At 59.4% G+C, this 26,425-nt stretch overlaps 9 protein-coding genes across 9 annotated transcripts; 2 read left to right on the top strand and 7 right to left on the bottom strand.

The window, feature by feature from the left end:
- Positions 1-951, bottom strand: GGTG_08274 (hypothetical protein; the record flags this gene model as incomplete). Its single annotated transcript, XM_009226113.1, has 2 exons — positions 1-815; positions 900-951. The coding sequence occupies 2 exons, from the start codon at positions 949-951 to the stop codon at positions 349-351; spliced, it is 519 nt and encodes a 172-aa protein (XP_009224377.1). The 3' UTR covers positions 1-348.
- A 333-nt stretch (positions 952-1,284) lies between these two features.
- Positions 1,285-2,686, top strand: GGTG_08273 (pre-mRNA-splicing factor 38A). The gene has a single exon (XM_009226112.1). It carries the CDS (start codon positions 1,356-1,358, stop codon positions 2,103-2,105), a length of 750 nt encoding a protein of 249 aa, XP_009224376.1. The 5' UTR covers positions 1,285-1,355; the 3' UTR covers positions 2,106-2,686.
- On the bottom strand, positions 2,439-4,464 carry GGTG_08272 (hypothetical protein; the record flags this gene model as incomplete). Its single annotated transcript, XM_009226111.1, has 2 exons — positions 2,439-4,016; positions 4,045-4,464. The coding sequence occupies 2 exons, from the start codon at positions 4,462-4,464 to the stop codon at positions 2,685-2,687; spliced, it is 1,752 nt and encodes a 583-aa protein (XP_009224375.1). The 3' UTR covers positions 2,439-2,684.
- Positions 4,465-4,502: 38 nt separating this feature from the next.
- Positions 4,503-5,632, bottom strand: GGTG_08271 (hypothetical protein; the record flags this gene model as incomplete). The annotated part of the gene is made up of 2 exons (XM_009226110.1): positions 4,503-4,545; positions 4,773-5,632. 2 exons carry the CDS (start codon positions 5,630-5,632, stop codon positions 4,503-4,505), a joined length of 903 nt encoding a protein of 300 aa, XP_009224374.1.
- A 793-nt stretch (positions 5,633-6,425) lies between these two features.
- GGTG_08270 (hypothetical protein) lies at positions 6,426-9,705 on the bottom strand. Its single transcript, XM_009226109.1, has one exon. The coding sequence runs from the start codon at positions 9,648-9,650 to the stop codon at positions 6,549-6,551; it is 3,102 nt and encodes a 1,033-aa protein (XP_009224373.1). The 5' UTR covers positions 9,651-9,705; the 3' UTR covers positions 6,426-6,548.
- Positions 9,706-10,032: 327 nt separating this feature from the next.
- GGTG_08269 (subtilisin-like proteinase Spm1) lies at positions 10,033-12,471 on the bottom strand. The gene is made up of 2 exons (XM_009226108.1): positions 11,741-12,471; positions 10,033-11,657 (listed from the first exon to the last, which is right to left on the bottom strand). Exons 1-2 carry the CDS (start codon positions 12,110-12,112, stop codon positions 10,419-10,421), a joined length of 1,611 nt encoding a protein of 536 aa, XP_009224372.1. The 5' UTR covers positions 12,113-12,471; the 3' UTR covers positions 10,033-10,418.
- Positions 12,472-13,285: 814 nt separating this feature from the next.
- Positions 13,286-14,655, bottom strand: GGTG_08268 (hypothetical protein). Its single transcript, XM_009226107.1, has 3 exons — positions 14,207-14,655; positions 13,730-14,155; positions 13,286-13,481 (listed from the first exon to the last, which is right to left on the bottom strand). Exons 2-3 carry the CDS (start codon positions 13,895-13,897, stop codon positions 13,368-13,370), a joined length of 282 nt encoding a protein of 93 aa, XP_009224371.1. The 5' UTR covers positions 13,898-14,155; positions 14,207-14,655; the 3' UTR covers positions 13,286-13,367.
- Positions 14,656-16,233: 1,578 nt separating this feature from the next.
- GGTG_08267 (hypothetical protein) lies at positions 16,234-20,881 on the top strand. The gene is made up of 9 exons (XM_009226106.1): positions 16,234-16,898; positions 17,491-17,577; positions 17,663-18,194; positions 18,287-18,409; positions 18,497-18,910; positions 18,989-19,201; positions 19,302-19,359; positions 19,438-19,613; positions 19,702-20,881. Exons 1-9 carry the CDS (start codon positions 16,771-16,773, stop codon positions 20,326-20,328), a joined length of 2,358 nt encoding a protein of 785 aa, XP_009224370.1. The 5' UTR covers positions 16,234-16,770; the 3' UTR covers positions 20,329-20,881.
- Positions 20,882-21,372: 491 nt separating this feature from the next.
- Positions 21,373-26,190, bottom strand: GGTG_08266 (importin subunit beta-1). The gene is made up of 7 exons (XM_009226105.1): positions 25,928-26,190; positions 25,291-25,371; positions 25,087-25,145; positions 23,012-24,991; positions 22,673-22,916; positions 22,473-22,581; positions 21,373-22,395 (listed from the first exon to the last, which is right to left on the bottom strand). The coding sequence occupies exons 2-7, from the start codon at positions 25,340-25,342 to the stop codon at positions 22,206-22,208; spliced, it is 2,634 nt and encodes an 877-aa protein (XP_009224369.1). The 5' UTR covers positions 25,343-25,371; positions 25,928-26,190; the 3' UTR covers positions 21,373-22,205.
- Between the last annotated feature and the right edge of the window lie 235 nt (positions 26,191-26,425).

The following is a 26,425-nucleotide window of genomic DNA, read 5'->3' as shown; positions in this document are numbered from 1 at the left end:
AGAGAGACAGAGAGAGAGAGAGAGAGAGAGAGAAAGAGATGAGCATTTGTATTCTAATGAGTCATCCGGCGCCCTTTTGTTGCCTTGGTGCCCTTCCAGCCAGCCGGGCTATATATGCCTGTCCTTCCTATAAAATCGTAATGAATGACCAAAATAGATGACCGAAATCCATATGAACATAGATATATATCCAAGTCATGAGTGCCGTATATTGTCCCTCAGTGTTGCCATAACGCCAAACCCGGTTGTGTTGTGTCCGCAAAGGTTTTCCCCGTTTCCCGTTTACCTCCTATCGCCATCTCGACCGTGGATGGCCACCAGCAGCCACCACCCCCAGCGCCTGCCGGCTCACCACAGCCGACGCTGGTAGTAGACGGGCGACTCGCCCTGCGAGAGCTTCCTGATCTCCTCCTTTATCCGCCTGCGGCGCTCAACCCTGCTCAGCGGCTTCTGCGCCTTGCCGTCGGCCTCGAGCAGCATGGCGGCGTCGGCCTCCTCCTGGCCGTCGGCGGTGTCTGCCGTCTTCTCCTCGTCGGTGCCATCCCCCTCCTCCTCCTCCTCCTCCTCCTCCTGCTGCTGCTGCTGCTGCTGTGTCTGCTCGATCTGGATGACGACGGGCTGCTCGTCCGCCGCCGCCGCCACCGCCTTCTCGGGGTCCTCCCCCCCGGCCAGGGCGGCGCGCCAGTCGGAGCTCTCCTGGTAGAAGATGTGCGGCGACGGCCGCGGGGCCGGCTTGATGGCAGCGCGGAGGTCGCGCAGCGTCCGCTGCTGGATGGCGTAGCCGCTCAGGAAGAGGGCCGTTGTGCATGCGACGACTTTGCGCGTTGGGGCTTGGGTGTTAATTTTGCGGGGGAGTTTTTTTTTTCTCTCTCCTTGCTTTGCCCGCCTGGGTCACTCACCGATGATGGATGAGATGGCCACCGAGGCCTGCGACGATGTGATCATGACCATCTTTGGCACTGGCGCTTGATGTCGCTTATTTGGTATCGTTCCGTCGGTTCCCTTTCCAAAGCGTGCGGGGTCGATGTGTGGGTGCGTGGATTGAGCAAAGAGGGCTGGATGGCTTGTGCCAAGGCGGTGATAAAGTCACTTGAGCGCTACAGTAGCACGCCCCAGATTTGTTTACTTTGGCTACGTCACGTCGCATAGGCGCCTCGTCGGGGCAATTATCGATAATCAGGACCCGCTCCAGCAGTTGTGGAGCGCACAGCACGTGGCACAGGGGTCCTGATCCAATGAATTTGCTTCAATACCGCAATGCCAATCGATCGCCAAAGCTTCGCAACTGCCTTTCACTACACCACTCTCCAACCATCGCCCCCCAGCGAAACCACCCACCACCCACACCCGCAGACATGGGCAGGCCAGCTGTGCACCAGGCGTCGGAGCGCCAGTTCCTCGACGAGCGCGGGTCGTCGTCGCGGCTGGCGCCCAACGGCCTCAACCCGGCGCGGATCATGGAGAAGGCCGTGGTGGACCGCATCGTCGACAGCTACTTCTGGAAGGAGCAGTGCTTCGGGCTCAACGAGGCCGACATTGTCGACCGCGTCGTCGACCACGTCCACTTCGTCGGTGGCATCACGGGCGCCTCGCAGAAGCCGACGCCGTTCCTGTGCCTGGCCTTAAAGCTGCTGCAGCTCGCGCCCGGCGACGACGTGCTGGCCGAGTACCTACACTTTGGCGGCGACAAGTTCAAGTACCTGCGCGCCCTCGCCCTCTTCTACGTCCGCCTGACCCGCACCCCCAAGGATGTCTACGCCACCATCGAGCCCTTCCTCGAGGACTACCGCAAGCTGCGCCGCAAGGGCCGCGCCGGCACGTCGCTGACGTACGTCGACGACTTTGCCGACGACCTCCTCGTCAAGGACCGTGTCTGTGCCACCAGCCTATACAAGCTCACCAAGCGCGACGTCCTGGAGGACCTCGACCTGCTGTCCCCACGCGTCAGCCCCCTGGGTGACCTCGAGGACTTGCTGGAGGAGGAGGAGGAGGAGGAGGAGGAGGAGGAGGGAGAGGGAGGGGAGGAGGAGGAGGTAAAAAGGAGGAGGAAGAAGAGCGAGACACGCTCGATCGCTCATCCCGCGAGCCGGCCGACGTCTCCATGACCAATGGGGACGACCGAGACGACAGTAGAAGCAACCGCAACGACGACAGTCGCGACGCAGCATCATGACGACACAGGAAAGGAGCGTCTGAATACACATATCTTTCCAGCTTTGCCCCAACTCCAACGAACTCGGGTACACTTTCGCGTATCGACGCGGCATGTGCGGCGGCGATGGCACGGACAACAGTGCGCCGTGTCGTAAGTGCCACGGGAGGTCGGTGGAACGAAGAAGCGCCAATGCTGCGTGGCCGAGCAGTTGGCCGCAAGCCGAGGCCATATGGCCATTACACGCCAGCACACCCCGTTCTTGGCCAGGGTAGGCAGGATACCACGGCAAATTGGGAGGAGCACGCTCCCAGGAGTTGTGTGCTGAGATGTGGAATGACAAGCCGGCGGCAAGGGCTGCGTGATGACGAGGGACCACAGATCGTCCGTTTCTGTCGCCAGTTTCTATCCACATATTGTACCTATGCCACAAAAGAAGCGACGGTGGTATTAATGCCCTACAGCTCAGAGAGTTGGCACAGCCAGGGGAAGCAAGATTTTTGTCAATATCGTAATATAAAAATTTCACAAATCACAATGCCTCGCCACCGGCCTCCCGGCTTTCGTCCCGTGCCGCCCTCGGGTCCATGCCCGCCCTGCCTAGCTCCAGCCGCAGCGCCGCCGCCACATGGAGCAGGCGCGCGTCGTCCCAGTATTGTCCCGTGAGCTGCAGGCCGCCGTAGCGAGAAGCGTCCACATCCACGTCCATACTGTCGTCGCCGCCGCCGAGCCTCACGGGGATGCTGACGGCGGGCAGGCCGGCCAGGCTGGCGGGCACGGTGAAGACGTCGTTGACGTACGAGCCGAGCGACGTCTGGCGCGCGGCCTCGTCCAGCGTCGGCGGCGGCGTCGGCGCCGTGGGGCAGAGCAGAAAGTCGACGCGCGCGGGGCCCCGCTTGTCGGCGAGCGGCACGTCCTCGGGCAGGTCCGCGAGGTCCACCACGTCGGCCGCGGCCGTCGCGGCCTCCGGGTCCGAGTCGAACCCGACGCCGCCGCCGTCCCCGCCGTGCTCCAGCAGCGGGTTGCCGAGCCGGAAGGCGCGGTCAAAGTCGGCGCGCACCAGGCGGCGCACGCGCTGGGCCTGGACAAAGTAGTTGTCCATGGCCCCGGAGCTGAGGCTATAGGACCCCAGCAGGATGCGGCGGCGCACCTCGTCGCCGAAGCCGGCCCCGCGCGCGCCAGCGTACAGCACGCCGCCGCCGCCATCGTCGTCGTCAGCAGCAGCAGCAGCCCCACCACCTTGCTGCCCACCCGGACCGCCGGCCCCGTACCGGACGCCGTCGTACTTTGCGAGGTTGGACGACGCCTCGGCTGGGGCGAGCACGTAGTAGGCCGACAGCGCGTGGCGCGTCGAAGGCAGTGATGCGGGCACGACGCGGGCGCCGAGCGCCTGCAGCAGCGACGCCGCGGCGGCCCAGGCGGCGCGGATGCCCGGGTCGAGCTCCTCGATGTTGCACTCGAGCGGCACGCCAAACGTCAGGCAGGACCAGTCGAGGGACCGCTGCTGCTGCTGCTGCTGCTGCTGCTGCTGCTGCCGCAGCGGAGATGCGTCATCGTCGGCGGCGGCGTAGCCCTCCCTCGCGCGGGCGCAGCGCAGGCGGGCCGCGAGCGGGAGCGAGGTCGGGTCGAGCGGGTCGTGGTGGCGCCAGAGGCAGGCGACGAGGCCGGCGATGCGGCGGGCGGAGCGGGCCAGCAGGCCGACGGTGTCGAGGCTGTTGGCGTAGGGCACGAGGCCGCGGCGCGACAGCATGCCGTAGCTGGGCTTGAAGCCGACGACGGCGTTGTAGGCCGCGGGCAGGCGCACCGAGCCGCCCGTGTCGGTGCCCAGCGCCACGTCAGCGTCGCCCGCCGCACCGCCGCCGCGCTTGCCGCCCGAGCTGCCGCCGGCCGACCGGGGCGGCGTCCCGTCGTCGCCGCCGCCGCCCGCCCCCGTTGAGTGCGGCGCCCGCCGCCGAGTTGGTGTTGTGCGACCCCATGCCGAACTCGTCGAGGTTGGTCTTGCCGACGACGCGGGCGCCGAAGCCGCGGAGCTGCGTCACCACCGTCGCCTCGTAGGGGCTGACGTAGCCGGCGAGCATGGCGGACGCGCACGTGGTGGGCAGCGAGCGCGTCACGATGTTGTCCTTGACGGCGAGGGTGAAGCTGCCGGCTGCTCCGGCGGCCGTGTCTGGCGCGTCCTTTTCGCGGGAGATAAAATGGTTGAGGTGGATGCGATGCCGGCCAAGGGCGGCCGCCGCCGCTGCTGCTGCTGCTGCTACCCCTACATTGGAACGGCGTGCGCGCAGGCCGTGAAGCCTGGCGCTGACCGACATATGCCTGAGTGTAGAGACCGAGTAGCCTGACGTCTTGTTCAGTCGGGCGAGTTCACGTTCAAGGTCGGTGGCTCATGGTTTCTGCGGTTTGGACGTGATCGTTGTTGCGGCACAACCCCTCAATTTTGTCATGTCAGGGTGAAGAAATTCAATCATGGCCAACAGTCGAATTTTTGAATTCATCATCTGCATAAACTACGCAACGTACAGAATAATGGGATGCAAGAAACAGCGAGTAACAATCCTTGGGTTTTGCATGAGGCAATAGGCATGTTATCAATAAGGGAATGAACCTATACGTGCCTCACTTCTTGCCCTCCTCCCCCTCGAGGTGCCACTGAAACACCTTCCTGAACACCTCCTTGCCGTCGCCAACAATCGTCTCGCCATGGCAGGGCACGATGGTGCTAAAGTCCCAGGCGGCGATGCGGCGCACGCTCTCGTTGAACCCGGCCCGGTCGGCGCGGCTCGCCACGTGCCAGATGAAGCGCTTGGCCGCCATCGCGTCGCCCGCCGTCGACATGGCGTTTGCGGCGATGCGCTTGACCGGCCCGTCCTTTGGCCGCGCCTCCTCGGGCACGCGCGAGTACTGCTCCGTCGCGGGCAGGTTGAACATGAGGTCCGCCTCGATCAGCACCCGGTCGGGCCTGTAGCAGAAGGCGAGCTCCTTGTTGCGATGCGAGTCGACAAACTCGGACGCAAAGTCAGCGTCGAACTCGTCCGACACGACCGGCCCCTCCCGCGGCTGCCTCTTCTTGTCCTCGGCCTTGAACACGACTGCGAAGGGCTCAGCCCCGATCATGGGGTCCACGCCGTCCGCGGCCGCCTTGGCACGCTTCTCGGGCAGACCCTCGGGCCCGACGATGCGCGCGCCCGGGAACTCGCGCGCCCACTGGCTGATGAAGATGTGGTGCTCAATGTCGAGCGCCACAATGTAGCGCAGCTCGCCGCCCATGGCCGCCAGCTTGGCCTTGACCTCGGACGTCAGCGCCACGGGCGAGAAGACGGCGAGCGCGCCCGAGCTCAGCCGCACCACCGTGGCCCGCCCGCCGATGGCGAGGAAGCCGTAGCGCAGGAACGGTACCGAGAGCGTCACCACGTTGGGCGTCACGTCGCGTATCACCATCACGTCCGACGGGTTGGACGGCACGAGCTTGCTGGACGCCATGGCAGCAGTGGCGGCCCCGCGTCGCTGGCTGTGGTAGAAAAGGTAGCAGCAGAGCCCGGTCACGGAGAGGGCGCCGAGCACGGGTTCGGGCCGGACCAGTGACCTGGTTTTTCTCGTGCCTCCTGGGCGTTGCGAGAAGCGGCGTCCTGGAGCGAGGGCTGTGCGGTGTGGTAGCGGCGCGATGCTGGTCGTGGCGGCGTGAATGGCCTGAGTCGTGCGAGATGTGGCGGCGATGCGTCTCGTCGTCGGCTGAAGCATTCCTTTGCAAACACGAGGTCGGGATGACGCAGGCTGCGTATGTGTAGGTCGGGGTCAAGGCCTAATAAATGGAGGTAGGTATGTGTAACGTAACGTGCCTACTTTCACATGAACAGCAAGCACCCCCAGCCAGCCACTTTCCCGCATGAACAGTCATCCAGCCGCCACCAAACGACCACCTATGGAGGCCTGACCTTGACACGGCCCGATTGCTAGCTCTGCTCACCTGGTGTCCGCGATTCATAATTCATGCGTGCCTCGGCTGGCGAGGCTCGGTTGCTTCTGGTCGGCGACTTTTAGTTACCTCGGCCATGACCTCATCGCTTAGAGCTTCCAATTCATCTCCCACACCAATCTCGCTCAGTAGTCAGCACTCCAGCAATTACCCCTATTTGCCCACTGTCTTTCTATGCTAGGAATGACCAACACTAAAAGTCCCCACCCCCCCATCCTATTATCGCCCTTTGATGTGAACTTCACAGGCATCCTTGGCCAACACAAACCGACCGTCTCAGAAAGCAACAAGGCCTCTATGATATATGATAATCCCATCTTCCCCCGCACCATGGATACCTACTTCCATACTTGTGTGATTATCCGCTCAAGGAACGACGTCTTCCCCTTAACATGCAATATCAGATGAGGGTCACTTGCATCCTTAGACAAAGGCGTTGCCGCCGTCCTCACTGCTCGCCATGCGCCGCCGCCGGCTACTGAGAATCTGGTCCATCGTTTGTTGGCCGGCCCCAGCCCCATTCTCTGCTCGTGTGGTCGGCGTGTTCTCGCCCAGGGCACTCCTGTCCACCTCTCGCCCCGAGCCTGCCCGTCTGACCAGCCTTACCGACCAGGTCCCCTGCTGTTGATAGGGTGAGCCCCCTTCGGTCGTGCGCGTGCGATGGAGCGGCCGGGCCCGCGCCTCCGACTCTGCTGCGCGCCGGCAGACGCCCGGCCTGCGCTCTGGAGTCTGCGGGCACAACTCTGCCTTGCCGCAATCCCCGAGTCGAACCCCCCGCCCCGGCCGAGGCGACGACGGGCTCTGTCTCTGCCCGTCTGGGCCTGAGCTTTGCGGCTTTTCGTCTTGTTCCCCGACTTGCCTTGCGCTCTCGTCCTCCACAACGTCCGTCCGAGGAGCTTTGTTTTCCGCCAGTGCCCCGCTAGCTCCGCGAGACATGGTTCGCACCGACTGCTGGCACGATGCCTTTCTCGTCATGTTCGGCTGCACCACCGTGAGGGGTTGCGCCTCTTGTCTAGCCTCCTCCTCGCCTTGGGCCGGCCGGCCGAACCCGACTTGGGTCTTTCCATCTTTGCCCACCCCCGTGTCTTCGTCATCGTCTGCGTATATCTGCGCGGACTCCCGCATGTGCCTGCCTTTCTCTGGCGCTTCTCGACTGGTCGGTGTGCTCCATGGGTTGTTCCTAGACCCATGCCATTCGCTCCAGGCTGGCGATGCCTGTACCTCCAGCTTGCTCACATTCGCCGAGAGCCAAGTCTTCCAGTCAACAGACCCTTCGGACGAAATCGCTCTCCGCCGTTCTTGTGTCTCCAAAGCCGAAGATGAGGACTCTGCAGCACCTGGAGTCCTTGAGTTTCTCCTACTCACACGAAGAGAGCCGCTATCATCGCCCTCACCCCTCTCGTATTCTTCTTCCGCGCATGAGTATGAACTCTCAGAGTATGCCCACTGCTCGTCCGCGTCTTGTGCCTCATCCTCCACCCCAGTAGCACTTGATCCGGCTAGTGCATTGTTCCGGTGTTGTCTACCAGCTACAGTGGCTGACCTGGTCGAGTCTGCTGTCTTCATGCTTTCCCGGATTGCTCGGCGGTATGGCGATGCAGTCCTGAAGAGATGGTATGTAGGGCTGCCGAAAAACACAGAACTCCTGTCGGGCCGCGGCTGACCTCTGCCTGGTGATTCAGCGGCATGGGATTCCCGCGCATCAACCGCGGGCGGTGGGGCTGCGTCAAACACGTTATCCTCCGAACTCTGCCGCCTTCTGCTGCCCAGCACCGTGTTCCCAGAGGAGGACAACGCAGACGACCATTCCGCGTCGTTATGGGCCGTGTCAGGGGACCCTGGGACACGCCTGATAGTGTATGCTGTGAGTCTCGTGCCGGAGATGTCTGTGTCGGCGATGCCGTCATCGAATGATTCCGAGCTCTGGCCCAGTACTTGAGCTTCTCGGGCGAGCTGCTGTCGCTCCGTTAACCTCTTAGCGAGGGCCGAGTAAACGCGCTGGCTGTCTATCCCGCACTTCGGGCCGTTGGCGACAGTGGCCGCTGTTGGCGTCCGCGTGCCGTCTGCTGCCGACGGGACTCCAAACCCGTTTTCCTTGATGACCGAAAGGCGCTGTCGGTGTAGGTCGCTCCATGCCTGCTGCTGGCTCGCCACTGTTGAGAGACCCGAGCTTGCCCAGCTGGTGACCCTGGACCCATCGTCTGGCACATCCGAGTCACCCCGTGCGCTCTCAAGGCTACCTCGATGTGACCTTGGCAAGCCATCTACGGGGACAATCTGGATAGAGGCCACCCTGGACGCCGTGCCTATCGAGAAAGGCATATCGTTTTCTTGTGAGCCCATTCTGTCAGCGCTGGTGGAAACGCCGCTCTCACAAGACGCCGAGGAGGGTCTATGGTCATCGGTGCCATGCTCATCCCGCGAGTCCGTCTCATTGTGCTCTATGCTTTTCTTGCGGCGTCCAAACAAGGTTTTGAACCTGGACTTGATATTCTCGGACGCCTTCCTGGCCTTTCCCTTGATTCCGACGCTCCGTGGCGTAGGAATTGTTCCCATGCTTGCCGTGAGCGGGAGCTCGACGCTGTCTCTTAGCGACATCCGGAGTGGCCGCTGGCGCTGTCCAGTCAACCGCTGGCTAATCGACCGCCCCAGGCCTGACGATGGAGAATGAGGGCGAGAAATCTGCAAGGTACCCAGACACATCTCGTCCCTGGCAAAACCATCCTGGTCTTGGGGGACACTGCCATCGGATTCGTTTCGTGATCCAATCCTCCGACTTCCGAGAAAGCTCAGGGATTTGGGGGCCCGAAGAGCTCTGCCAGGGTCACCAGACGGCGGTAGTTCGCCGTCCTTGCCACCCGTGCTCGCCGCGAGCGATTCTGGTCGTACTCTAGAGCGAAAAGGTCGGATCAGGCTTCCGTGAGCGATCATCGACTGTGACCTGTGTATTTTGTGATATGAGGACGGGTCGTCCACTGGTGTGTCGTAATGGTCACAGGCCACTGGCCCGTTGGCGATATATGTCTCGGACAGGCGCTGCTCATGTGGTGACAGTGCCGAAGGAGGCGGCTTGGTCTCCCCGCATATGAAACCCAGGTCCACCTCCTGCTGGTCATTATGGACTGAGTGATCTCTCTCCTGCTCTCCTAAGCGGTCGGAGTCTGTAGTTCTCTCGGTCTTCCTGGCACGCTCGGGCGGAATCACGACAAACCGGACGCTCTGCCGACGCCGGAGTCCTGAAGGGCTTCCGGTCTCGTCTAGGTGGGCTGGCTGGCTCCAGCTGTGCGTCAGTCCCTCGGACGTCCGGTTTAACTGCCTCAGCCGTGGTGGGACTGGGGTCGGAAACAGTGGCGCCTCGACAGACGAGCGATGTCGTCCGCGAGCGTAGGCCTCAGTGGCTGCCGTGTGTGCATCCCGTCTTGCGCACTCCGTGTCGATGTGGTCGAGATGGACACTGCGGACCGAGCTTGTAGACTTGCGGTGTCTGATGGCCGGCTTGCTCTTGGAGCTGTGTCTTCGAAGCATTGGACAAGAGCCGTGAGCTGTTTAACGGCTGCCAAGAACAGGCTCAGGGGGAGGTTGGGCAAAACTGCCAGTCGCTTGGGGTCTAGATAGTGTGCGAGTGCCTAAAAGGGTTCCTGGTACGGGATGGTCGACGATTGATCGATGCCAGGGATGAATACTAGGATCGTTGGCGATAGATGGTGAGTCGGGCGGTGCTCCTTGGGCAGTCATGATGGTTACAGTTAGGTAGGTAGGTAGCCAGGAACTATTCGCGGGTAGCTCCTGCCTCTGTAGTGTCCTTCACAAACGACACTGGAGGTTATTGTACACAAACTGGAAGGCACCAGGTACCGGTAGGCATGCCCGACCTAGGCAATAGATCATCACAGCCGGCTGCATCCACCTCATGTCCCGATCGGAGAAAGCTTAAAATTATGATTCCTGGAGGCTTAACAAATTTCCAAATAGGCAAAGAAAGGAGTCACGTTGAGAAGTAGAAGGACGATGGCAGTGCATGCAAATGAGTAAAATGCAAGTACTAATCCACTAAATAAATATACATGACATTCTGTATGCTCCCATCCAGCCAAGCGAGACAGACAAAGAAACAAAGCATGCGCGACCATCAAGGAGATGGTGAGTAGTAGACTCTCAGTGGGCAAGTAGTCACCATGTGCAAGATAAAAAAAAGCAAAGAGAGAAGCCAAAAACCGACCGACTCAGTGTATATTCAACGAATGTCTTCACATGGAAACTCAATGCCAAGAGAGACTGCCCTTGCTTACCCTTCTAAGCCCTGACTTCGGCGAAGAACTCCTTCAGCTCCTCGTCGACGGCCTGGTGGATCTTCTCAGAGAGCTTCTCAGCCTGACCAGCCAGAGCCGAAGCGCCCTTGGCGACCTTGCCCGAGATGACCTTGAAGTCGTGCTCAATGGCCTTCTCGAGCTCCGTGACGGAAACGAGAGTGGAGCCAGTCTTGGGCTTGGCCTTGTAGCCACCAGCAGCGACAATGGACGAGTAGTTGCTGCAACCGCCGCCGTTCCAGGCGAGCAGGTTGGGGGTATCCTTGGGCAAGTCCGACAGGGCGCCGCTGGTAGCCACCTTGAGGAGGTCGGCCTTGAGCTTCTCGGGCGTGATGGTGGCCAGCGAGTACTCAGAGTCCGAGGCGGGCTGCAGCGACAGGTAGTAGGCCAGGAGACCGGCAATGTGGGGCGAGGCCATAGAGGTGCCCGAGATGGTGTTGATAGCCGTCTTGCTGCCGATCCAAGTGGACTGGATGTTCAGACCGGGGGCGAAGATGTCGGTGCACTTGCCCCAGTTGGAGAAGTAGGCACGGCTATCATCCAGGGCGGAGGCACCGACAGTGACAGCGTCGGCGGCAGCAGCGGGAGAGTAGTTGCAGGCGTCGGCGTTGTCGTTTCCGGCAGCGACGGCGAAGTGGATGCCAGCCTTGACGGCGGCGTTGACAGCCTGATCGAGCAGGGTGGTCTTGCCACCGCCTAGCGACATGTTGGCGACGGAGCCCTTGAAGCCCTTGCGCTTGCCGTCCTTGGCCGCCTGGACCTGGGACTTGTGGCTTTTGGCGGCGAAGTCAACACCGGCAATCACATCCGACATGGTACCCGATCCATTGGACTTGAGCACCTTGACAGCGTAAACGTTGGCCTTCTTGGCGACACCGTACTTCTTGCCGGCGACGGTGCCGGAGCAGTGGGTACCGTGGCCGTTGCCATCGACATCCTCGTCATTGGCGGGGATGGTCTTGCCCCAGTGCGCGCGACCCTCGAAATCGACGTGCTCGGTGTTGGTGCCCGTGTCAATGACGTAGGCATCCACACCCTCGCCACCCTCGGCCGAGTACAGGTACTTGTTGTACGTCGAGAATGTGAGGTGATCGTGGTGCGAAATGCGCGCCAGACCCCAGGGAGCGCTCTTCTCCAGATCGTGGTCGCAGCTCTCCTTGGTGGACTCGGGCACCTCGACATACCTCATCGTGTGGACGATGGTATCCCGCTCGATAGCCTCGACCTGTGTGGCGCGGCAACGACATTAGCATAGACTCATGGCGAGTGATTGCTACTTTGGGACGCAAACAGAAGATAGCAACTTACATCAGGATGCCTCCGGACCATCTCAATGGTCTCATCATCGAAATGCCCAGCGTATCCGATGAAGCCGGAGCCGACATTGTACGTGTGCTTTAGGCCACTGAAGACTTCAACGGCGTCAGAGAAGAGACCCCTCTTGCGGAGCTCGACCCTCTCGTCGTCGCGGCCGCTGTGGACCTTCTGAATCCATTGGTGGTGGTCCGAAGCAGATGACTGGCTCACGTGCTGCTTGAACTTGATGATGTAGGCGTTGGGGATCGTCTCAGCGTTTGAGGATGAGAGGATGGGGGCAGCGCCCTCGTGGATGGTGTCCGTCTTGGCCGACGGGGCGGCAGCAGCCGCTGCGGCCAGCGAGACGAAGAGCACGCTCCTCATGATGGCGGTTACGCTGCGATGTGATGTAATGTGACTGAGTTCGTATCGGATTCCGAACAACAAAATGTCTACCTGCGACTATGATGGATGGACGGAACACACGCGAGGCGGATGGGGCGGGCAAGCAGAACAAAACAATGGCAACAACAAGAACAAAGTGGAAAGACCGAGGCGGTGCGCACACAGAGAGCACGCGGATGGACGATGGGGAGGGAAGGGGGAAAAGGATGGCGGATGGGGTTGAGGATGGAAGGAGGAGAGACGAGAGAGAAAGCGATGGGGGAAGTCGAGGTAGATAACGGGTCAGGTCCGCAAGACGGAGACAGCACCCTTGTGTGCGACAGGAGCTCCACCGTTGCTCCTGTGACGCATCTGGCGGACGTGCTCTTGGGTGTGGCTGGATAAGTGCGCGCAGCAGTCAGGACGGTTTGGGAAGGCCATGCACTGTGTGAGGGAGCGAGCCGCGGCTGGGTGGCGGCTGAGCCATTAAGTGGAGACGCTATCTGGGCCAATGGGGGGCCTGCCCGGCGCCTTCCCCCGCCAACCAACCTGGCCATCCCCGGACTCAAAGAGTTGAGGTGAGAGGCCAGCTGTTGAGTGGACGACCACGGCTAGCGGGCCACATGTGCCGACCAACTGACCACGGGGGCGGGTACCTGCCAGGCCCCTGGGACGAGTCCTCTCCAGTGGTCGACAACAGGGCGAGCGGCTGTCAACCTCGGCGAGATTGGATGGCTAGATTGGATTCCGGATCGTATCGGTGAGCTTGCACAAGCTTCTGCAGGTATCTAGGTCACTCACTACCTTACCTACCTAGGCAGGCACCTACACCGTACATTGGAGAATCAATCCAGGCTGCTAGTGATCAAGGGTAGCTTTCCACTCATTCCACCTGGGCTGGGCTCAAACGGCAAGCCGAGGCTCCATTTCGCTGCATCGGGATCACCAGCAGCCCAGATGGGTGGAATGGATGGAGAATGCTGGGGAAGCTCGGGAAGGCAAGGCAGGTACCTCGCGTTCGCCGACCATATTCGTACTGTGCTGGGTTCTGTCCGCCAGCTCCTGGCAAGTGCGTCAGACATCCCCACACCATTTCCTCTTGTAGCTATCTTGGGGGATAGCGAGATAAGAAGTCACGAGGCCACTTTCGCGGCGGCGAGCTGGGATGGGCTAGGATTGGCCTAGCCTGGCCTCAGCGACCAGGCTGCCGGGGTAACGACGCAGATGGGTCGCCTGAGCGAATCAACAGAATGTATTATGAGCACTGAATGCCGTGCTTGACAGCGCCTTTCGAGCTGCCCCAGCTCGCCATCTCGTCTCGCTGGTTGCACAAATCCCATCGTTGCAGCGAGGGCGATTCAGCACAAAGCTTGCTACGTCGTCAGCGCCAGGTATGACTCGCCACTCCAACCAACAAGAAGGGGCCAAAATGGGAAGGACCTTATCTATGAAGCTTGCCACGGAAGGACTTCTACTTGGGCCCCCGAGCTCATCACCAAGAAAAAAGTGCATCTCTGATCTACAATTTAGGTAAAAGAAAAAATACGCCAAGATGCGGGAAGGCAACCATGTACTAAATGATGGGTGGGAATTTGTCACCTTGAAAGGTGTACGTACGTAGTAAAGAGCATGAGCTTCTGAGACCTCCAGAGGATAGCCTCGTGACTCGATGCACCGCTGGATTCTGTTCCCTGTCCGTGACTTCTTTGCCTGGAAAATCAGCAGCACGTGCAAAGTGTCCCGATGGATGTTTGGGTTGGGTGCCCGGATGCCTGGCACCCCCATGACAAAATTATTGGCACCGCAATTCGATTTTTTCCCCACTAAACCACCATTTTCAATCCAAACCACGTCACAACAAAGCCTCAAAACGATGCCTAAAAAGCTCTCAACGCCTAGTAAAACACGCGTGCAATCTGTATGCGATTTCCTTGATTCAGAAAAGCGTCCTTACAGTCACAATACTGTTTTTCGTTGGGCTGGAATCTCCAAGAGATCCGGCTGGCGTATCCTTTCCCAACCCTGTTAAATCGACCCTCGAACCTTCGCGTCCCTCGAACCTTCGCGTCCCTCGAACCTTCGCGTCCCTTGAACCTTCGCGTCCCTCGAACCTTCGCGTCCTTCGAACCTTCGCGTCCCTCCACCCTACCTTTTGTTGCGGTGCCAATAATTTTGTCATGGGGGTGCCTGGATGCCTGGATGTCTGGCACCAGGTGAAAAAAAAAACGTGCACTCACAACAAGAGGGGTCACATTTCAAAGGCAAATAAAACTACAACAAAAAATAGCCCACAGCTGTAATTTATATGCAATTCAATGGGCAGTCATTTTCCCTTCGCCCTTTGTAATTTTTCAGAGGATCCGAGGCGCGTGTTATGGTAACAAGGCATTGCAATCAATTGAATTGATTTTCTCTTGATGTTTTTTTGCTATAGAGTTTGGGTGGGGAAAAACATAACGCGTGCACGGTTTTTTTCACCTGGTGCCTGGCTCTCGCGGCATCCACCCTCGCAGTCAAAGCGCGAGCAAGCCACCTGGTTCCCGCTTGGATGTGGCCGTGGTGGCGCGCTGCGTGCGTGATGACTCGTCAAGGTCCGATCTTGTTTGCACCCGCACCGCATGAAAAGAATAACGCGCACTCACAATCAATGGGCCTTTACTTCAGAGGCTATTTCTCCGCAGCAATTCATTCGCACAAACTTATTTTTGTATGCAATTTAATGGGCTGCCATTTCCCCTTCCCTTTTGCTATTTTTCCAGTATTTAAATCATTCTTGTTGTGGTGTTGAGGCACTGCAATTGATTGAGTTGGTTTGGTTTGGTATTTTTTGCGGTGGTTGTGAGTGCACGTTATTCTTTTCAGGTGGTGCCGCACACCCGGTCGATTGTGGCGGATAGTGCGGATACGCCCAACAGGCTTCCATTAGATGGAGGTTCGAAATGGACATCATACATACATAATCTGTTGAAAATCAGACGCAAAATTCATGGGGGGCGCAGTCCTGACGCCCGGCCTTGGACTGCTGAACAATAAGTAGCACACGCGACAGGGCCGTGGATCGGATCTTGTGCCATGGCCCCAACCGGTACCTATTGCACCTAAAAACACCCCAGAGATTTACATCAACTGAAAATACCTGGAACGCCTGTTTGGTCGAGAGCGAGTGATTCCCAGCGAGGGATCTCGCAGATGCGTGCAGTATTAATTAATCATCGGCCCATTTTTGGGGGTGGGCGATTGACTCATGCGTGGGAGTGTTCAAGTGTTGTGCCCGGATGCAGTCACAATGCTTGCACAAGCCTCCCGAGACGCGAAAGACGCTGCTGCGGCGGCGAGGGCGGACCCTGACGAGGGCAGATTGATCGCGCGTTCTGGGGATCCCCTAATAACAATGGCACATCCGCAGAAGCCGGTCGCGTAGCAAAGGTGGGCCTGCGCACAGGGGAGGGAGGGTATCTTTGGGAGGCAGACGCTGTTCGCATTTGGTCCAGATCTGGATGTCTCGGTCGATGGATAAGCGAGCCTGCCCGGTCCCGGATCCCACGTCTTGTCGCGCTGGGAGCTGGCCTTCATGCAGCAGTGGCAGCCCCATCCCAGTTATGCTTGGCCAAAATCACTCAGCTCTCCGGATAGACCGCCTCGACCACCTCCTGGGACAGGCGGTCATGCCATTGACTGACACGCGCCGATGGACGAACAACCGTGCATACACTTACGATGGTGGGCTCGGGAGGACACAGATGGTGTCTTTTCCGAGCGAGCGAGGCACCTGCGGGCCACAGCAAGGCTGCCGGGAGATTGTCATAGAGCCGATTCCGACGACGGGTAGCAGAGCTGGGGGGACTTGGTGCTCGGACACGCTTCACACACCCGCCGGGGAATTTGTGCAATCAGACGCTAGCGGGGGTGTTTCATGGGGGGCGGGCAGCCAGCGCCCGGCGCAGGCGTGCCCTGCTAGGCACGAACTCAGGCACTCTAGGCAGGCCCGACTGGGCAAAGCACCACTATCCAGGCGACCAGTAGTACCGGCCGCCCGCCCGTGCGCGGGGACTGCCCCATGCGCCCACCACCACTAGGAACAGAGTCCTCTCCTCCCGATCGGTGACATTGATTGCTACGAAGCCAAACCTTGAGACGGACGGACCCTTGAGAGAATCACGGAAATGTATCAAGTGACGGTTTGGCTGACGGGCCTTTTTCCGTGCTCCTTTTTTTTTCTTTTTTTCTTTTTTCGTGAGGGGTTAAGTGAGTTAAGCCGAATAACCCCTGTGTGGTACCTATCACCTACCTCTAGATAGACAAGACGGCTGTGTTGAGAGGCAGGACCAGAACAGAGCAACAGAAAAAAAAACGAAGCGAGCGTACCGCCGGCAGAAGCAGAAGGCCTCCACTTTCGGCAGGAGTACCTTTGACGCCCGCGCCCGCGCCCGCGCCCAGCACCCACACCCACGCACCCCCCAGGCAGGCCAGACACGACAGACCAGACGAACGGCGGCAGGCTCGCTTGTTGGGTCTTGGCCAAGGGCCAAGTAGCACGAGTGCTCGGCAGTATATCTCGTCGCCGTCCTCGCCAGACCCGCGGCAAGCACCACCCCCGCTCCCGCCCACCGTTGCCTCGCACATGAAAACGCGCCAATGCCCAGACGAGCCCTGCCCCCATGGACCCGGACGCGACGCCGCCGATTGTTCCACCTCTTCAGGACCGGAGCCAGCTCGGTCTCAGCCCGGCTGCCGCTGCTGCTGAGGCTGCCGCCATCAAGCGCAGGGCCCCGATTGCCTGCCGAAGGTCAGTTTCCGTGCCCAACCCCAGCCCAGCCCTGCGCCGCGAGCCATGTGCGAGTGTGTACTTGGTTTTTTTTGTCTTGGTTTTTTTTTGTCTTAGGTTTTTTTTTGTCTTAGTTTTTATTGTTGTTGTCATTACTGTTATCACGACGACAAACACCTGCGACTGGCTGGGCAAGCCACCACCGACGCCTCCCGCCCAGCCATCGGCGCCGTATCTTGTCTTGTTGGGGGGTAAATGTGGGCGGCTAGGCGGCTGCCTCTCCCTATTATCTGAGGGGTGACTGTAGTCGGCTTGTCTGCCTGCCTGTAGACCCGTCTCCCTGCGTCGGCCGTCTTGGAGAGCAAGGGCGTTTGTCGGTACTACATGGGCGCACGCGCGCGCACGCACATTCACACGCAGGCACGGCGCACATCGCACACGCTCGCGCACACCGCACACCGCACACCGCACACCGCACACCGCACATCATCACCATCACTCGCTCGCTCGCACACGCCCTCTATGGCGGCTTCCCCTTTTGATATATACATATACACATATACGTGTCTCTCTCTGTCTATAGGCTACTGACACGCGTCTCGTCGCCATCAAGGTGTCGGCGCATGAGAAGCAAATGCGTTCATGACAGGAAACCGCCTTGTGACTCCTGCAAGGCCGCTGGGCTTGGCCCGGAGTCATGGTAAGATTCACGCGCGAGTCCGGCGAGGTAGCGCCCCCTGGCCAGCCCCGAGCCATGACTTCTCTCGACTGACTGACTTGCCCAGCATCTTTCCTGTTCGCGGCCAGCCCGACAGCGACCGCGACTATCGTCACCCCCGCCTCAAGGCAGAAAAGGCCGGTAGGAGGGACCCGGCAAAGGCCCGGGCTGGTTCCTCCGACGCCGCATTGCCTCCGCCCCTCGGCCAACCGCGCCTCCACAAGGTAGTCAAGGGCGCTGACGCCTGGGACTCGCTGCCTCCCCTGCCCGACATCATCGACGCTGTCGAGAAATTCACCCGCCACTACTTCCAACTGGGCTTCATCCCCAAGCAGCTGTTCACCGAGCGCCTGCGCCAGGATCACCGCTCCGTCAGCGTCTTTCTCCTTCTCAGCATACTCGCCATCTCCGCCCGCTTTACGCCGTCTCTGATCAGCCGCTATGGGAGCGATGGCATAGCAGCCGCCGAGACCTTTATCGAACGCGCCTCCGCCTTTGCCCTGAACGAGCTCTATGAGCCGCCTACTCTTGAGAGATGCCAGGGCTTCTACCTTTTAAGCATTGCCCAGCAGGGCAGTGGCTTGAAGAACAGTAGCTATGTACGGTGGACTTGTTTGCATTGTCTCACTTCGCACGTCAAACCTGGATTCTGTAGTCTGACCGCACCGACTAACTGCTGTCCCCCGTGTAGATCAATCTCGGGATTGCCATGCGCATGGCAGCGTTGATGGGTCTTCACCGAGAGGAGACGTATGCGCTCCCGAACCCAACCAAGGAGCTGGTTATTGCAGCCGAGTCGGCTCGAAGAACATTGGTATGTTGGCCTGTGTTACCCACAGTCCTCACTGGGTGCTCCGTCGTGCTGACGCCGGCCGGTTTGCTGGTGGCATCGTGATAATAGTGGATGCTGCACAGTCAAGACAACCTTCACGCTGGTCCCTCGTCTCCCGTGTCCCTGGCCACCAGCGACATCACTGCCCTCCTTCCCAGCAATGAGGAGGACTTCGACAAAGGCTGCGAGCCAAAGTCGCGCGCCGCTCTCGCCGATACCCCACCTGCCTTGGAGAATCCCAGCCTGATAGCCGACACGGGCCGGTCCCTATTCGCGAGCCTAATCCAAACGCATTATTTCTGGGGCAAGATATCTCGGAGGGCGGTTGCGCCACAGGACACCAAGAGTTCGCGCCCATGGGAGTCCCAGAGCGAATACGCTCAGATGGTCGAGAAGCTCAATGCGTGGGAGAGGAGCTTGCCCGACGAGCACCGGTGGAGCAGCTACCTGCTCAAGGGCTACAAGGTCGATGGCCTGGAGTTGGTTAGTGTGTCCGACGACTTGCTGTCCCTCGTGTTTTGACAAGATGGTGTGGCTTTCTAACCGCAGATTTGGCTACAGGCCTATCTGGCAGTCACCATGGTGGCTCGCCTGTGCAACATCGTCCTGCGGAAATCATACCTGCACTTCATACTCAGGGGCAACATGGAACCCCGGGATTTCTGGGCTGACATGTCGCTTGAACTGTTCCGCAACGTCAGGGGTCTGTACGAACAGATTGACGCCCAGTTCAAGGACCGGAGACCTGAGGATGGCACCGGAGCCCAGATTACGGTAAGTCTTCTCCTCGACACATGACTGACACTACAGCGCGAGGGGAGCCTCCCCGGCTTGGCCATTCGGACATGGTGCTGACCAGTTTTCTGTTCCTCAGTCCTTTTGTGTTTACAGCTGTGGCATACTAGCCGCATATCTTTGCAAGTATCCAAACAGTAAGGCCCGAGTCCATAATCTTGTCGGCACTCTGGTTTGTAGAGTTCGTGATTTTGATACTGACACACGACCCGCAGTCTGCCCAGACCCGGTTATCTCGGCCGAAGGACCCATGATGCTGCACCGGACCATGGCCATCTTGCAAGAAAGCCAGGCCGTCTGGCCACTCGCCTCAAGATGGCGCGAAGGGCTCGATAAGTTCGCACACGACCAGAAGGCCACCGTGAGCCACGAGGGCAGCATGGCCGACGGGGTAAGTCGATCAAAGATTGAATCCTACTATGCCACCTCTTTTTTGGCCTCCAGGGGCAAAGGCTGACGTCCGACTTCGGCCGCAGAAGGACCCAGTGCCGCAGGCCCTCCAACCCGTGCCTTCGCACTCGCCAGTCGAGCGATCGGCTACCATTCCCGCTATCGACAAACGGCAAGCCGCGGGTCTGGCCGCGGTCAGCACGCCGCAGCACCGAACCCCACCAGCAAAGCCTGCTGTCACACCCGCAGCCCACCGCTCCGGACCGCAGCCCATGCCTGACAACATGTACCTCGACTCCCCCATGAGGCTGGCCGCCGCCGCCCTGATGCCCCAGTCTCAGAATCAGCACCCTCAACAGGCCCCGCACCACTCGCTGCACCACCCACATCAGCGCCTACACTCACAGCATGGGCAACAGCATCACGTCGCCCAAGATATGCAGGATTCGGCCACTCGCGCCGCCCAGACGGGCGGCCTCGATCTGCTGATTGAGGCATCATATACACACCACCAGCCCGGCGCCGTCAACCCACCGGCGCCCCCCTACAGCGCCATGGGCCCGCCCCAGGCGCCGCAGCCTCCTCCGCCAGAGGCTGCCATAGTCGACTACTACGCCCAAAACGACGGCTATGAGAACGAGCTGCAGTTCTACATCGATGGTGCCCCCAACAACATCCAGGTCTGGGTGCCAACCGAGAGCATGTATGGCTATTGACGTAACTAGCCAAAAGAAAATAGGTGTCTACTTGCTTGGTGCCTTGTTTTGTTTTCCCCAATTTTTCGGTTGTCTCTTATCTTGCCTAAATTCCTTGTCTTGCTTTTGTTTTGTGTCATTGTCTGCGTTCTAAGACGGACATTTGGGTAGAATAGATCAGGGACATCGTAAACATAACGGCCTGTCGGTGTTGTTGGAATGATGGCGAGGCGCGGTTAGTCGCATTGGGAGCCGTGGTAGCGGCGCGGATACAGACTCATTTTGTGGGATTCATTCATGTGGTGATCAAGAGTGTGGCCACCACCCAAACTTTGCTAAGATTTCCATTGGCTTTTTATCTTCTTCTCTTCTTAGCACTATGTTGGTCTTTTTTCCCCCCTCCCTTCTTCCTTTATTTATACTCCGTCCCTTTGGCCTTTCCACCGTGCCGGTCTTTTTGGCCTTTAGGCTACAGAGAGCAAGCACTTGATATACACACTAGCCTCGAATAAACACGAATAGCCTTGATATCGTTGTTTGTCGTCAGCAGGCTTTTGCCCCTTCCGTGCCATACCGCGTTGCATGGCCCGTCGGTTTCTCTCGACGGCACGCATGCCGGTTGATCGTTACAAACATGTTCTTGTCTTCTCACGACTTAGCTGACGTTTCGTTTACTGGTTGGGCCATTTAGACATATGTATGAATCTCGTTGGTTGAATGAAAACTGCTGACTTGGTGCTGAGCCCGCGCGATAGACCTGTGGACGGGAGAGACCCAAAATGCCGCCAATACATGTCCAGCTGCTCTCTCGAGATATGCTTTGAAGATTTATCCCCTATACTGCCTGCCAGGCCTCCCTTCCCAAGTCAAGCGCCTTTTGACCCGGCTAGCCCATCCACTTGGATGGCGAGGCTATTGAACATGGATTGTAGCAGCCGAAAACATGCCACCGTAGTCTACTACTCTACGCAGTTCGTTCCCAGAACGGTTCACCATTCCCCAACCAGTAGCACGCCGAATACTAATCACAAATATAACGAAATCAGGATGGTGGGGGGGGGGGGGGGGGGGGGGGGTAGGAGCAAACAAAAACACCAAAAAAATTACAAGAGGGATTTAGCGAGGTATAGGCAGAAAACTGTGTGATTGTTATCTCTCACAGACGATTCGCGTTGGGCCCACGCCGGTTTGATTCCTGAGATTCGGAAGAGGCTCGTCAACCAGTGCTGGACGGTGTGGTCATCTCTCTTGTCAACGGTGCAGGAATAAGGGAGGGCGGCATGATACCTTCCGTCTTGGCTGCCCCGGCCATTGTCAACATGTATGTGCGCTGCAAGTCTCCAAAAGTCATCCTGGCTCTCGCGGATGAGATAATAGGGCCCGGGGTTAAGAGGGATGGCAGGCACACAAGCCCAGGCGGTATAAAGCGCGACAGTATCGAGGTGTAAAATGCAGTGCAGGCCAGTGTAGTGTCAGGATTTGGGGATTCTCAGATTACTAGTGTCGTGAAGATGGGTCTAGTTATGTACATCATGGGCACAAGATGGGGTATTGTGACGGGTATGTGAAACCAAATGTTGTCTTCCAAGGCCATAATCACCAACCAAGCACATCGCAGCAGCCATGCGGTACCCTGGGCGGCGGGCGGCCTAGAGGCGTGATACCTGGGGTCGCTAAGGCTGGGTGACGGTGGTGGTATGCGGCCTCTTTGAAGGGGGCAAGGGCAAGGGGGGGGACCGGCTTCGGGGTTTCAAGGCAGGGGCAGCCGGGACGGGGCGCTGCGTTGGGGATGCTAGCCCAACTGGACCCAAGGGGCATGTGGGAAGTCTAGAAGATCCGGCAGGCGTCCTACTGATAACAGGTGCCTCTCGACACGGACCAACTTTTCCACGACGCTCTCAGGTCTGCTGCATGACGGAGACAGACCCGCCGATCTGGCGCTTGACCTGCTCGCGAGCCCAACGGGCCGTCTCCACTGTCCGAGGAGTGAACTCGCGGTTCGAGCGAGTCTCCTTGATGAGGGTCGTGAGCCAGTCTTGCCTGAAACCATCGACGAGTTCACCGTTGGGGTAGGCCTCGGCAAGATCGCTAGAGCAAGTGTTAGCAGCTGTATTCCTTCTTTGCTGTTTTTTCGACTGAATGAGCAGTGCAAAGATAATGCTTACCCAATCACACCCATTGACGCGCGCATCAGGGCTTCGCTGCGGTTGGAATCGCTGCCGATGTTCTTGAGCAGCTCGAATATGGACTCGACGTAGGGCTGCAATGTTTGGGCTGTGGGACGAGGCGGAGGGACAGGCGGTTAGTCACCGACGCCCTCGATATTCGGGCAGTCCCCAACGGGATTGAGAGGAGGGAAACTTACTCTTTCCGGAGCCCTTCATAGCGCCAATGATGCCACCCCAGGCATCCATAATGCCCTCCCTCAGTGAGATGACGTAGTCAAACATCTCGTACGAGCCCTCGGGCACAGTGGTGATGGTTGACGCCTGCTGCAGCACTTGTGCCACCACAGACAAGTACGTCTCGAAGTGACCGCCGATTGCGTTCGCAATGTCGCCAAAGCACTGAAGGATTGCGGGCTTGAACTGGTTGGACAACGTGGAGCTCTATACGGGACACAGGGGACTTAGGTTAGCTCGATGCCGATTGGTACTAGGTCTCACAAGATCCGCCGAGACCAGAGGCAGCGCATCACACATACCCTGAGGTTGTTCAGCAGATAGTTCATGAAGTTGTCGCAGTACGGCTGGCTCCGCTCGCCCATGGATCGAGTGATATCGCTGACAAGGCCGATAGCCATCGAGCAGAGACTGGGTTCCTCCTGGTTTCCAAGGGCGTTGTACAGGAAAGGCGCGAATGCGTCCATGTACTTGACAAACTCGTCCTCGATGGCGTTGGCGAGGCTGCTGATGGTGGCGAAGATAGCCTCGGGAACGGTCGACCTGCCGTTGACCGTCGACAGGATCTGCAGTAGAACCTGCATGATGCGGTCACCCTGGGGCAGGATCTCCTTGTCCAGGCGGCTGATGATGCCCTGGAGAACCGTGGCGAGGCTCGTCTGCATGTCCTCGAGGGTGATGCGATCCTCGACGCTGACAACCTGGCTCTGCAGCGGGATGGTACCCTCGAAACGCTTGAGGATGACGTCCGAGAGCGCGGCGACGGCCTGGAGGCTCTCGCCAGCCGCGTTGACCACAAAGGCGTTGAGCACCTCGTAAGCCGCCGTTCGGACGGACGAGTCGCAGTCTTGCCTCTCCGTCACGCCCAGAAGGCTGGTGACACTCTCGTTAAAGTAAGGCGTGATGGCGTTCTGCGGGGCCTCGGGCTCACCGGCAAATCGCTCGGCCAGGTTCATCAGGGCCCAGCAGCACGAGGCAGCCATCTTGGGATTGTTCAGCAGGCCGGCGAACAGAGAGCGGATAAGGGGCTCAAGATGCTGGGCAGGGTCGATAGCTTCAGAGCAGGCCTCGGTGATACGGCCCAGAGCATAGGCTGTCGAATCCTTGACGTGCAGCGAAGAATCGTCCATCATGGAGATGAGTATCTGGAGAGCGGACTTGACAATAGGCTCCAGCACCTTCTCCTCGGGGCCCTCCATAATGGCTCCAAAGGCGGAGACGGCAGCGTCACGATGGTGCCAGTCCTCAGCGCGCAGGTTTGCCTCGACGAACTGGATGACAGGCGGGATGATGGTAGCACCAACGGCCTGTGCGTACAGCTGAAGACACTGGTATCCGGCACGCGAGACGTTGTACTCGTCGTCGGCAGCGTCCTCGTCCTGCTTGGTCAATAGGGTCAGCAGGACGGGGACGACCTCGTTGGTGGCCACGCGGCTGAAGTTGTAGAAGGGCCTCATCTGATCCGAGCTCTCGACCTGGGCGTTCTCGTCCTCGATAGCAATCTCCTCCTCGCAAACGGTGCTCCAGAACTCGACGGCGAGCTTGGCCACGTCCTCATCTTCGTTTTTCATCCCGAGGATGGTAAGGCCAAAGAGGGCCTTCTCCATGTAGAAGCGCATGTTTTCGTAGTAAAGGGCCATTATGCGGTTGAGGCAGCCAAATGCGCCCTGCTGCACGCGTGTGTCGTCGGCCTGGGTGGCCTCGCAGACGACCTGCATGATGTAGTTCCTCTCGCCCTCGTGCTTGAAGTTGTTGCCGACAAACTCGAGCGAGTCACCGAGGGCCGTGATGGCGGCCAGGCGGATCTCCGTGTTGGTCTCCTCCTTCCTCGCGCCCTGCACAACGGCCGTGAGAATGGCGTTGGAATGGGTCACCAGGGCGGCCCGGAGCTCCGGGTCCTGGCTCTCACAGATGAAACCGATGGTGGTGAGCGAGGCCTGCTTCTGATGCGGCTGGCCGTCGCTAACGTTGCTGACCAACACGTTCATCAAGTCCGTCCACTGGCCGCGGGGCAGCTCGATCCCGGCAATCGACGAGATGACCTGGGCTGCAGCCTGACCGGCCTGGGCGTTGGAGGAGGCCAGGGTCTGCAGCGTCAAGCTCTTGACCCTGCCCTTGGTCTCCTCGTCCGTCTCCTGGAGCCATTTCGCCTGCAGGGCCGCCTGGCGGGAAAACTCGCGGGCAGTAAATGCGTTTTTCACGGCAATACCGGCCGCCGCTCGGATGTGGCCCGGTGCCTCTTCGTTCGCAAGCACCTGGACCAGGGTGGCAAGGTATAATGACTGTAGGAGGGGTAGAGAGTGGCGGTCAGTCAGAAACGAGACTTGGGGCGAGGCTCGAGCCAGGGACGGCCGGGAAGCGGCGGGGCTGGACGTACGAAGTTTGTCTCGGCTGCCTGGGTAAGTTGCTGTTCGGCGGCGTTTCGCAAGTTCGCGTCTGTTGGCGGTTGATGGTTAGTGGGGCGCATCCAAGGCCGGGCTCAAGGGCACCGAGTCGCGTTCGTTGAAGTCGTGGGCGGCGGGCGGCGGGCGTGGGGTGGGGTTTTTTGAGGGGTGGAGAGCTGGGAGGGCGGGATGCTCACCTGGCGACAGCGAATTGGTCAACACCGTCGTGATGTCCGATCCCGACTCCATGGTTGAGGCCCCTCTAGCCAACAACGGGACTGTTTGTGGTGATGAAAGGTTAGCTAGCGCACAAGGGCCTCGAGGAACTGAGCACTGCGTCCTCCTGAAGCTCGTCAAATTCTAGTATGCAAGGTAGAGGAGGACGGCTGGGGTTTTGATGCTCATGTGGTATTTGTGCGAGAATGGGAACGCATAGAAGGAAAACAGCCAAAGAAAACAAGAGGGACAGAAAATGGAGGAAGTAGCACGAATGTAGCCTCGGCAACAGGGCAAAGGGATGCAAGAGATAAGCGAAAGTACGGGTGAAGGGGGATCGGAGCAGCCCAAGGCGCGGCAAGCCGCCCGACCTTGGAGCGCGCCCTGCCGACCAAGTCCAGCGCCGGAGCCCCGACGGAGGAAAGACGGATAGCTAACGAGCACGCAGTCATGGCAAGGGCTGCTGAGAAAGACGACGCCTGGCCAAGGCGGACGGAGGCGAGGAGCGGGCCGTCCTGGAGAAGGCGCGCGCAGGCTCCGGCCAGCGGCGGAGGGCGAGGAGGGATGACGGGAAGAAGGGATGCGAATTTTGTGTGCGTCGGCCCACAGTGAACATACCTGAAGCAGAACAACAAGGGGTGGGTTTGGCGAGAAAAGGAAAGTGAGGGTTTAAACAAGAAAGGAACGACTTGGTTTGCGGGTTGCGGTGATGTCTCGCGTGGTGGACGCTCGTGGTGGTGGGCGGTGGTGTCGTCCTTGGATCACAGGCCTTGCTTGGGTGGTTTTAATCTGGAGTTGTCTGGGGCATGCACCGGCTCGCTGTTGTTTTGGTTTGGGTTTTCTGCCCTTGTCGAGCAACGGGACGAGGTGAGGGGTGACTGGCTGGCTGCACCAAGCCTCAACACTGACCGACAGCACGACAGGTGGGGCACACTCCTCCCGCCGCCTGGAGCGGTCAGATTCCAGAGCCGTCAGTTGGGTGGATCGCACGGCAGGCAGACGCAGCCGTGGCAGGCAGACGCAGCCGTGGCAGCCAGCAGACGGCTGAGGCCAGACCGCAAGCGGCTGCGGGCAACAAACCAACGCTAACAGCAGGCACGGAGTTGACGTCAAAGC

The sequence above is a fragment of the Gaeumannomyces tritici genome, assembly GCF_000145635.1.
Source record: "Gaeumannomyces tritici R3-111a-1 unplaced genomic scaffold supercont2.4, whole genome shotgun sequence".
NCBI lineage: Eukaryota > Fungi > Ascomycota > Sordariomycetes > Magnaporthales > Magnaporthaceae > Gaeumannomyces > Gaeumannomyces tritici.
Note: the sequence above shows the minus strand (reverse complement) of the source record. Positions and strands in the feature narration are given on the sequence as shown.